Source organism: Pongo pygmaeus, chromosome 12, assembly GCF_028885625.2.
Source record: "Pongo pygmaeus isolate AG05252 chromosome 12, NHGRI_mPonPyg2-v2.0_pri, whole genome shotgun sequence".
Classification (NCBI taxonomy): Eukaryota; Metazoa; Chordata; class Mammalia; order Primates; family Hominidae; genus Pongo; species Pongo pygmaeus.
This window is the reverse complement of record NC_072385.2, coordinates 91,861,293-91,872,957: the sequence shown is the minus strand read 5'-3', so window position 1 is coordinate 91,872,957 and position 11,665 is coordinate 91,861,293. Positions and strand designations below refer to the sequence as shown.

Here is an 11,665-nt window from a genome sequence, read left to right as displayed (position 1 = left end):
AATACTTTTTTTTTTTTTCAATTGGCCACCAAGAACTAGCTTTTGCTCTCTTGAGGGCAATATCGCCCTTGCTGAGAATGTGTGTTCTAGTGGCATTAGATCATTGGCAGCATTTTCAAACTGCAGCGTTGCCTAAGCATTAAAGGATCAGGTGCCGGGTGCAGTGGCTTAGCCGTGTACAGTGGCTCATGCCTGTAATCCCAGCACTTTGGGAGGCTGAGGTGGATGGATCACCTGAGGTCAGGAGTTCAAAACCAGCCTGGCCAACATGGTGAAACCCCATCTCTACAACAAATACAAAAATTAGCTGGGTGTGGTGGCTTATGCCTGTAGTCCCAGCTACTTGGGAGGCTGAGGTCAGAGGATCCCCTGAGCCCAGGACTTTGATGCTGCAGTGAACCATGATGGTGCCACTGCACTCCAGCCTAGGTGACAGAGTGAGACCCTGTCTCAAACAAAACAAAACAAAACGGGATCGGGCTTTGAACTGGGTAGACCTGGAATGAAATCCCTGCTGTCATTGAATAGATGTGTCACATCAGGTAGAGCTACTTCGCCTCTCTAAAATACAAAAATTAGCTGGGAATGGTGGCTCACGCCTGTAATCCCAGCTACTCAGGAGGCTGAGGCAGGAGAATCGCTTGAAACGGGGAGGCAAAAGTTGCAGTGAGCTGAGATAGCACCACTGCACTCCAGCCTGGGTGACAGAGTGAGACTCTGTCTCAAAAATAAAATAAAATATAAATATAAATGGAAGGAGCAAATCCTATACTTCTCATGACAAATGTTACGAATCATTGAAAAATTATCAAATTGAGTCTTTAAATTCACTTAAAATCATCATCCTTCAATATAGTTGAATGTTGCTTAAAATCAATTGCATGGGTGTAAAATTTTTTATACTAAAAATAAGAAAATATTTTTCTTTATGGCTTAAAAATTGCCTATGGCTTACATAGTGTTTCCTCAGGGGTGGTCCATAACTCCAGCCTCCTGAGATGCTACCCTCCAAGGGAAAGCATCTGTGATCCAGCCATCTGAGGGATGCTGCACAACACAGCCTCACCTGTATACTCACAAAGCTGTATGGCCCTAAGACTTATACTTAGTAAAGAAACCTGCCTGCCTTGATTAACCCTGGTGTTTTCCAACCATTTTTTCCCCAATGAGGGTACTCCTCATTGTTTTCCTTCATTCATTGCTTACGCACCATCTTCTTCCTCTCCAGTCTAGCTTTGGAAGGTTGAAAGGAGTTGAGACTTAAGAGATATTTCTGAGATAGTCTCCTGGCTCCCTGGGATAAAGCGCATGAATTAAAGTACCCCAGAATACTCACTTTCTTTCTCTATGTGGACCTCAGTTTCCCCAGTGGTCCAAGGAAGGGGTAGATGGCATGGCTTCCGAACCCCTTCTAATCTCTAATTATATATCTGTAAAATGAAGGGATGGAAGATGATGATGCCTGACTTTTCTTCCAGCTCCTACATTCTTCGATCTCAGGAATCACCTCACTTCACTCTCTCTCAGAGAAGGCAACTGTAGCTCAGAGAGATGACGTGACCTGCCCAAGGCTATGCAGCAGGGCCTAGACCTGCCGGGCCCCTGAGTCCTACCTAGCTCAGCATTCATGTGTTTTTACATGTGTGCTGTGTGTGTATATGTGAGCACATATATGTGAATACATGACAAGGTGGAATATTCTAGATTCTTTGTGTGTGTGAGTCAAAGATTTATTTTGTCATTTCTTGCATTTGAAGTACTCTTCAATGACATCCTTGGCCTGAGACTCCTTGCCATAGTCCTTAACTACTACACAACTGCGACCAGCCACTTTACGGGGTTTCCCCTCTCTATCAGTTTTACAGAGGCCTACCCATTCCCCTAGTTTCTTGTTGTCATCAACCTTAATTAGGTTGATTTGGTGTTCAGCACAAAGGGCCTCCACGAACTTGACATCCATAGACTCATCACAGTTGGATGCAAGCACACAAAGATGGGCTTGGCGCTTGTCCAAGGCTTTGGCAGCTTTGCAAATTCCACATGCTAGGCCATCATGGATGAGGGCGGTCTTCAGCACCTCTTGTAAAGCAGTATTAACATCCATTACACCTCCAACAGCAATGCCTTCCTCGGCCATGGCGGTGGGTTGGGTGAAGCCCAATCTTGAACGCACCAAAGCCTCTGCATCCGCACGACTCAGCGGTGGCAGGGAAAGAGCATATTCTAAAGATTCTTGTTAAGCTCAGACATTTCCTAAGGCATCCATGCAGGTCAGGGGTGCTGTGTATCCAAGTCTTGGATGTGAAGCAGGAGGAAGCAGATGTAAGGAGGTAGGAGCTACAGGAATGCTTGAAGGATCACATCTACCTTCTCCTCCCCAGTCCCTACATCACAGGGGCTCATGCTCCTTGCTTAGCCTGATGAGGCTACATCCAGCCAGCCCAGGCCGGTGAGCTGCTTCCTGCTCCCAGCTCAGGAGCTCCAGGCAGGACTGAGCACAGCCAGCCATCAAATTCTGCCTGATCTAGCCCAGTGCAGTTATCAGCATTTTGTTTCTACCTCCATGTTTTGACCCTGGGTTCATCAGCTTGACCTTTAGCCCTAAAAGACACTGTCAAATTTGCTGAGTTTGGGGGCATTTCCACAGCTGCTTCTGTCTTTACCCCCTGCAGCTCCTCCTCTGCCATTCCACTCAGCCCTTCTCTCTCACAAAATCCACAGGTGCCTAGCCCCACAGTGGCTGCTCCTGCAAGTCTCCCTGCTTTGATCAGATGCCCATGCTGTCTGACCACCATTTTTTTTAAATTTTTGCACCCTACTTCTAGTCATCCACTCAAAGGAGGCCAAAACTACAATTCCTCTTTCCTCTTTTCCATCCACACTGATATCATATCCCTAAGGTTCACTTACACTTTTATTACCTTCTCCACTGAGGTAAAGATTATAAATCAATACATGTCATAACCTCAGTGTACGGGATGGCTGTGTGTGAGTGTAAGAGACGGAGAGAGAACACAAATGTTGGGATAGTAGAAATTGCAACTGATGTGTTACAATATGAAGAGGGAATATTGCATATCTTCCAATTCCTATTTTCAAAGTCAGACTCATCTTTCCAGAACTGTCACTCCCAGCCATGGGAATAAAGTTCAGGAGCTCAGATTGCATTAGCTCCCTCCTTCTCACTCCAATGGGTAGTTTTGACCAGCTCCACCTCTCATCCCCAGGAGGAGCTCCTTCCAGGTTCCTCGACACCTGCCCCATCATATGTCTTACCCCATGGTGAGCTGAAGCTCCAGCTCAGCCCCAGAGACAACTGGCCTAGAGTGAACCATTTCTCAGGATCTCACTGGAGGTGGGAGGAGGTGGGTGGAGGAAGGTTTTGGTGGGTAAGCAAGGGGCAGAGGGACATGGTAGCACTGCTCCAGTTGTTGTTGCTTTGGGATGGAGGCGTTGAAAGATAAATTCATGAAAGAGAGACTGGAAGGCTTTCCTCTCCTGGGATTCAACCCTGGCCACACCACAGAATCCCTGTGACGCTTTCAAATAATGTGAATGTGCAGAGCACATCCCAGACCAAGGAAACTGAAACTCCAGGTGTGTAGCCAAAGAACTTGTGTCTGAAAAAAGCTCCCTAGGTCATTCAGATTCACAGCAACATAATCTGACCTCCTGATACAACAAGAAGCATACAACATCACCAATAAAGCATTCTTGACAAAAATGTCTAACCTGAATCCAACCATGAGAATGCAATCTGACAAATCCAGCTGTGGGACATTCTATAACACAACAGGCCTGAATTCTTTTAAAAAGTCAGTATAAGAAAGAAAGAAAGAAAGAGAGAGAGAGAGAGAGAGAGAGAGAAAGAAAGAAAGAAAGGAAGAAAGAAAGAAAAAGAAAGAAAGAGAGAGAAAGAGAGAGAGAAAGAAAGAAAGAGAAAGAAGAAAGAAAGAAAGAGAAAGGAAGGAAGGAGAAAGAAAGAAAAAGAGAAAGAAAGAAAGAAAGAGAGAGAGAGAGAAAGAAAGAAAGAAAGGAAGAAAGAAAGAAAAAGAAAGAAAGAGAGAGAAAGAGAGAGAGAAAGAAAGAGAAAGAAGAAAGAAAGAAAGAGAAAGGAAGGAAGGAGAAAGAAAGAAAGAAAGAGAAAGAAAGAAAGAAAGAAAGAAAGAAAGAAAGAAAGAAAGAAAGAAAGAAAGAAAGAAAGAAAAGAAAGAAAAGAAAGAAAGGAAAGAAAGAAAAGAAAGAAAAAGAAAGAAAGAAAGAAGAAAAGAAAAGGAAAGGAAAGGAAAGAAAATTTGGCCAGGTGCAGTGGCTCACGCCTGTAATCCTAGCACTTTGGGAGGCCGAGGCGGGCAGATCACCTGAGGTCAGGAGTTGGAGACCAACCTGGCCAACATAATGAAACCCCATCTCTACTAAAAATACAAAAATTAGCCAGGCGTGGTGGCAGGCGCCTGTAATCCCAGCTACTAGAGAGGCTAAAGCAGGAGAATCACTTGAACCTGGGAGGCAGAGGTTACAGTGAGCCGAGATCATGCCACTGCACTCCAGCCTGGGCAACAGAGTGAGATCCTGTCTCAAAAAAAAAAAAAAAAAGGAAAAGAAAAGTCAAGGACAATGGGCTGTTTTAGATTAAAAGGTACTAAAAAAGACATAAAACAAGACATAATACAATGCATAAATTTGAATTAGATCTTAGATTTAAAACACATGCAAATATAAAAAATATTTTGGAGCCAATTGGAGAAATTTGAATACAGAATGTAAATTAATTATAAAATTATTAATTTTCTTAGTTGTAATGATAATGTTGTGGCCATATAGAAGTTTCTTACTTTTACAAAATGCTGCTAAATATGTGAAAGTGAAGTGCTATGATTTCTACAGCTTTCTTTCAAATGGATCAGCATAAAAGAAATGTAGAAAAAAGGAGATTAATGAAATGTGGCAAACTGGTGACAACTGGTAAATCTAGTGAAGGATATTTGTGTATTTATTCTGCCTTTTTTTCTTTCTTGAGATAGGGTCTCACTCTTTTACCCAGGCTGGAGCGCAGTGGCACAATCATAGCTGACTGCATCCTCAAACTCCTGGGCTCTAGTGATCCTCCCACCTCAGCCTCCCGAGTTGCTAGGATTACAGGTGACCACCACCCTGCCTAGCTAATTTTTCTTTAGTTTTTGTGTAGAGACAGGGCCTTGCTGTCTTGCTCAGGCTGGTCTTGAACTCCACAATTCAAGTGATTCTCCCGCCTTGGCCTCCCAAATTCCTGGGAGTATAGGCATAAGCCACCGCACCCAGCCAGTTCTACCATTCTTTACAATCTGCAGTTTTAATATTTTTCACACCCCAGATAGCTATATGGCTGCACACAATCAAAGTCACTGCCCTTACCAGCTCTTCTCCAGCCCCTCCCTTCCAATTCTGAGGTCCTGGAATCCCTAGAACAGTGATTCTCAAACCTCTGCACAAAAAAGCCTGGAGGTCACATTAAAGCACAGACTGCTGGGCCCCACCCCTAGGGTTTCTGCTTCATTGGTCAGCTGTAGGGCCGAGAGTGTGCATTTCTACCAAACACCCAGGTGATGCTGATGCTGATCAGAGGCCTCACTCCAAGAACTACTCCCCCTGAGGGCTAGAAGATGGGCCAACACTCCTATTTATGGCTCATCCTCCCAGATGTGCTATAGCCTCCAGCCCGTAAAGCCAAGATGCTTAATCTTTTCCAGGAAAAGTTTGTGCAATATGGCAATAACACCCACCAGAGGGCAGCAAACTCTTGTGGAAAGAAATTTTCAGGAAAGGAAAGGAATTTGACTGAACTCTTGGGGCCCGTTTCTGAGGATTCTGACATCCCACAGAGGACTGAGGTGGTTGAGGCCATCAGGGTCTGACTATAATAATTCTCTACATTTGGTTAACGCTATATGTCAAACTTTCCCATATATTATCTCATCCAAACTATACAACGGTCCTGAGGCAACAGAGCTTCAACATCTCTATGTGACAGATAAGATAACAAGGCTCAGAAAGACGAAGTAGAGGTGACTTGTCCAAGATGAGAGGGCTGGTGATTTATCAGATCAGGAACTTGGATGCAGGCTGCCTGATGCCTCATTTCTTGCTTTCTCTCACGCCTATCTGCAGTAATAGCCACTGGGATTTCTTGACGATTTTTTACATATTTCCTCTTTTAATTTTCACAGCAACCTATAAGGCATGCTCTCCAGTTGTCTCCACTTTACAGACAAGGTAAGGGAGGTGGGAGGAAACTGACTCGCACAATTAATAAGTAGTGAAGCTAGGATTTGAGTCAGGCCTGTCTGACTCAAGAATCCACAAACACCTACTGATTCCCCACAGTCATGTGTAGTCAGCAGCCATTTGTCAAGCAGCACTTGCAGTAAGTCTGGGGCTATGCAAGTCACTGGTGATACAGTCCTGGACCTCCAGCAGCAGCCAGTCTAGAAAAATCTAAGATGAAGGTGCCCGTGCCAAGTGTCACAGGAAGCCCACCAGGTAAGTTCTATCATCCCCATTTTACAGATGAGGCAATGGGGCCTAGAGAGGTCAATTAACTTGCCTCAGACCCCAAGACAATAAGTGATGGATCAGGGATTCACACTTGGACCATGTACTATACCTGCAGCTTTTGTGCATCTCACCCCAAATTTTCTGAGATGCCATGTAGGAAATAGAAAATGTCCCAAAACATGTGGAACATTCATTCAGCTGCAGAGGACATTCATTCCATTGCAGTCGTCATCCCATCAGCTCTCTGCTGCCCCTCAGCTCAGCCTGCAGCTCAGACTCCTGCTGGGCAAGGCCCGCCTCCCCTATAGAAACTACCTTCCCCTTTGCATTGCCAAGTCAGGGTTTCCTTCTAGAATGACCCAAAAAAAAATAAAGTCAGGCCATTTTGTATATTGAGGAAGTTGAAGAGCCTTGATGAAGAGCCGCTGTTGAGAGTCAAAGAACCTTCCCTGGGACCCTCACCTGTCAGCCTCCACTACCACCAAGAGGCATAAAGTAAGGGCAGTGCCGGACAGCAGATCTGGGGCTGGGGACGTGCAGGTGATTTCCTATTTGGGCCTCAGAGTCCCCTGACCCAAGCCAGGCCCCCTCCCTGGGCAGCCCTTTTGTTATTCCCGCAGATTCCAGTCATCACGTCGCTTCTCCCTCCTTACTTCCTACAAGTACACTTGGGGATTCTGATTCTTTCCCTTCTAGACTCAGTAGAATAACATGTTCCTTTCTGTGTTGCCTCCTAAAGCAAACTCACATGCCCACTACAAGAGAAGTCATTTAGTATGTAGAAAAGAATATTGGATTTTGAAATCTGACTTTAAATATCTGGGTATAAAACCCAGTTCCAGCACTCACAAGCAGGAGTCTAGGACAAATCTCTTAATTTCTCTAGGCTGGGCATCATTTTTCTGTGCTTACCATGGGAATCATAGCCTCTGGGGCCATCTAACAAAAATATGGGGTTACCATGGTGTTAAACAATATATCATGGAAGGCACTTTTTTTATTCTTAAGTTCTTTATAGTAAGTATGAATGTTGAAAACAAAAATTATACCATCTGGTGGCATTTTCAATGATGTAGATGTAACATGTAGGACAACAAAAATGGGGGATTAATGAAGCTATGTCGTTATGCCTTTCACATTTTGCTTAGTTGCCAGAGTGGAGGGGTTAGCGAGGGGTTAATGTTAACTCTAAGTAGGATTAGGAGTCAACAATAGGAAACATGTGTAAGATACAAAAGCAGAAGGCAGGCTTGGGTTCTTTGATTAACAGTAAAGGAGGTCCCTGAAACTGGTATTTCTCATCTTTTCATTTGGTGCCTCTGAGGTAGCACCGCAGAGTAGCAGATTACAGGAAGATCCTGAAAGGAGAGAAGCACGGCTGACCTGTGCAAAGCGTAGAGTATAATCACGGGAGGACAAAAAGCTTGAAGCTGCTGAGAGAATGGCTCTGGCACCTGCTTTGGGGCAGGGAAATTTTAGGAAAAATACCTATGGAAGTTAAGGATCTGGAAATATATTCCCTTCCCATGCCATCAAACCTCCTGAAAAGTGCTGCTGTAAACCCAGTTTGAAGATCCTCTGAGATGTTGCTCAAAAAGCACACTCAAGGCCTATATAAAATTGGCTCCAGACCAAACAGAAGTTGGCCACTCATCCTAGCAATGCCTTCTGATATGATTTGGTTGTGTCTGCACCCAAATTTCATCTTGAACGGTAGCTCCCATAATTCCTACATGTCATGGAAGGGACCTGGTAGGAGGTAACTGAATCATGGGGCCGGGTCTTTCCCATGCTGTTCTTCTGACAGTGAATAAGTCTCACAAGATCTGCTGGTTTTATAAAGGGTAGTTCCCTACACACACTCTTCTTGCCTGCTGCCATGTAAGATGTGCCTTTCTCTTCCTTCACCTTCCACCATGATTGTGAGACCTTCCCAGCCATGTGAAACTGTGGGTCCATTAAACCTCTTTCCTTTAGAAATTACCCAGTCTTAGGTATGTCTTCATTAGCAGTGTGAGAACAGACTAATAAACTTTCCCATGTTCCTGCCTCTCTCTACTGTGTCTGTCCCCAAGGGCCTCATCTTGCTCTCAGATACACCTGGGTTTCCTGTCCTGCCCAATTCAAGAAGTCTCCCTATAAACTCCTGGTCTTCAGCCCCAAACACCCCCTGATAACCCCACATCTTTCAAGATTCAGACTGCCTCCACCTATCCTTCCTTCCTATATGGAATTGTGCCTCTATTGTGCCCCATCCTTCCTTCCTATATGGAATTGTGCCTCTATTGTGCCCCATATCCACTTTTACCATAATATTTGTAATACTTTATTGATTTTGTTTACACATCTGTTCCCCATTTTTGGAATTAATATTTTATTCCTTTCTGTACCCTCAGTTCAGGAAACACTGTAGAAGTGCATTAAATGTCAATTGAACGGATGAAACCAAGGCCTACGTGCTCTTTCTTTGTAATGACAGCCTCTTTCAATCTTGCCAACCTTAGTTTGACCCAGACTCGACATAATGTAACCACAATCTAGCCATGGCATGACCTGGCTTCAAAGTTCTTTCAACCCTGTCAGGATGCTGTTTGCTATCCAAGTTACTGATAGCTAGTCTCAGGGCTAATTGCACATTAGAATCACCTGGGAAGATTTTTTGTTGTTATTTTTTAAGGCTAGTCAAGTGAAGCAAAGGAGATAGAGAAGAAACAAAGAAGTCTATAGCTGGTTGTGATCAATTGGTTGTAAACACCACTGCACTCGGCCCAACCCTGGGAAGTTTTTTGAAGTGCTGATGCTCAGGCCTTGACCTAGACCACTAAATCAAAAGCTCTACAGAGTGGGGAGTCTGGGCATCAGCATCTTTAAAGCCTCCCAGGTGATTCTAATGGGTAACCAAGGTTGAGAACTGCCATCTTAACAGAAGGGGCTTTGGGTTTGCATTATCTTCAGATGTGGAAGAATTCTCAATTCAACCTCAAATTTGTTTCCTAATCTTCCCTCCAAGTGTGGGCTCCCAAATTTTTTCCCCAAAGCTGAATGCACATTCACCTGGATGTCAGCCCAGCATTTAAGCCCAAAATATCATATATCTAAATATTTAAAAGTTATAGATTAAGCTAAAAATTGTTAAATACGGTATGTCATTTCCTCCTTCCTGACAAGTACAACTTTTGTAACACCAAAATTGAAAAAATGTGTACAAAACTAAGCTTTTACATGACTAAAAGTTGGCAAAATATCAAAGAGAACTGATTGCACATGTCTGGTTGCATACCTTGATGTGCTGATGTTTATGTGGGTAATACAATAAAGGTATACTATAATTACACTTGGCCCTTGAACAACAAGAGAGTTAGAGGTACCACCTCCCCACCCTACACAGTTGAAAATCCAAAACTTTTGGCTCCCCTAAACTTTACTAATAGCCTACTGTTGACTGGGAGCCTTACAGGCAACATAAACAGTCAATTAACACACATTTTGTATGTTGTATGTATTATATACTGTATTCTTACAATACAGTAAGCTAGAGAAAAGAAAATCTTATCAAAGTCATAAAGAAGAAAAAATGTATTTACTATTCCTTAAGTGGAGTGGATCATCATAAGGGTCTTCATATGCTTGTCATTTTCACAATGAGTAGGCAGAGGAAGCGGAGGGATTGGTTTTGCTATCTCAAGGGTGGCAGAGGTGGAAGAAAATTCACATATAAGTGGACCCACACAGTTCAAACCTGTGTTTCTCAAGGGTCAACTGTAATTAGTTAGTATAATTTATTCCATAAAATGTATATTTCTTGTTCATTTCAGTGAATCACTAATAATGTTGCTATAATCAAAATTGTTCACAGTCATGCCAAATTGGCAATTTCGTTTAAGGGAAACACTGCTAAGCTAGTAGCCATTGGAATTGTCAATAAATTTATTAAAATGATACTTAGATTGGAAATGAACCATAATTTTCAAACCAATCTCAAACATTGTAATGAGGTCATCTATGGTTAATTAGTGTTATCACTGGAAATATAGCCAAATATTTTAATTTCATTGTAGAAATTACTATTGCTTATTGTACTAGTCTGTTTTCACACTGCTGTGAAGATACTACCCCAGACTGGGTAATTTATAAAGGAAAGAGTTTTAATTGACTCACAGTTCTGCATGGCTGGGGAGGCTTCAGGAAACTTACAATTATGGAAGTGGAATTGTAATTATTACAATTCCAATTATGGAATTGTATGGAATAGTGGAGGGGGAAGCAGACACCTTCTTCACAAGGCAGCAGGAGAGAGAGAGAAAGCACAGGGGAAATTGCGACTTATAAAACCATCAGATCTCATGAGAACTCACTCACTATCATGAGAACAGAATGGGGGAAACTGCCCCCATGATCCAATCACCTCCCACAGGTCCCTCCCCCAACATGTGGGGATTACAATTCAGGATGAGATTTGGGTGGGGACATAGCCAAAACATATCACTTATATAGTTATTTTTGGCTTCTCTTAAAACAATATCTAGATTAATACTCTAATCCATAAGTTCTTTTAACTTTTTCTGGACTGGATTATTACAAATAAAAAAATACCAATATATTGGTTTGTTTAGATTTCTCTTCAATCAATACAGTACCTTAATCTAGAATGACCACAAAACAGTCTGTAGAAGTCAGTTTCCAGATTGGATATGTGTGAACCTTCTCCTTCATAGTCATGCAAATGTTTTTGTTTTGTTGTCCAAATTTCCTTGTAGTTTGCTGGAATTTTACTTTTGTTTCATATTTATGATGCATCTTTTTTATTGAGAATAACAATTTTCTTTAAATCTTTAGATATATTTGTAGAATCCATTTAAAAGTGAAATAAAGAGATCATAGTTTTGGTTTTTTTTCAGCTAACATTGTTTACAGCAAGCTGTAGTTCATAACAAGTAACTGAATGATGAGATTTAAAATTAATTTCACATTCTGCCAAAGACTGAGATTTGCTCTTTGAGGATTTTCTATGGTTTTGCTTAGCTCTGTTAATGTATTTCATATCTTGCTTAGTTAAATCTAATTGCTTTGACAGTGTTTCATTAGAATTTCCATTGTGTATCCAAGCGTGTTGTAAGGTCAGATTTGGTGT

General features: G+C 42.4%; 1 protein-coding gene across 1 annotated transcript; it reads right to left on the bottom strand.

Moving 5' to 3' along the window:
• Positions 1-1,738: 1,738 nt before the first annotated feature.
• Positions 1,739-2,137, bottom strand: LOC129030636 (small ribosomal subunit protein eS12-like). The gene has a single exon (XM_054476197.1). The coding sequence runs from the start codon at positions 2,135-2,137 to the stop codon at positions 1,739-1,741; it is 399 nt and encodes a 132-aa protein (XP_054332172.1).
• Positions 2,138-11,665: the final 9,528 nt, after the last annotated feature.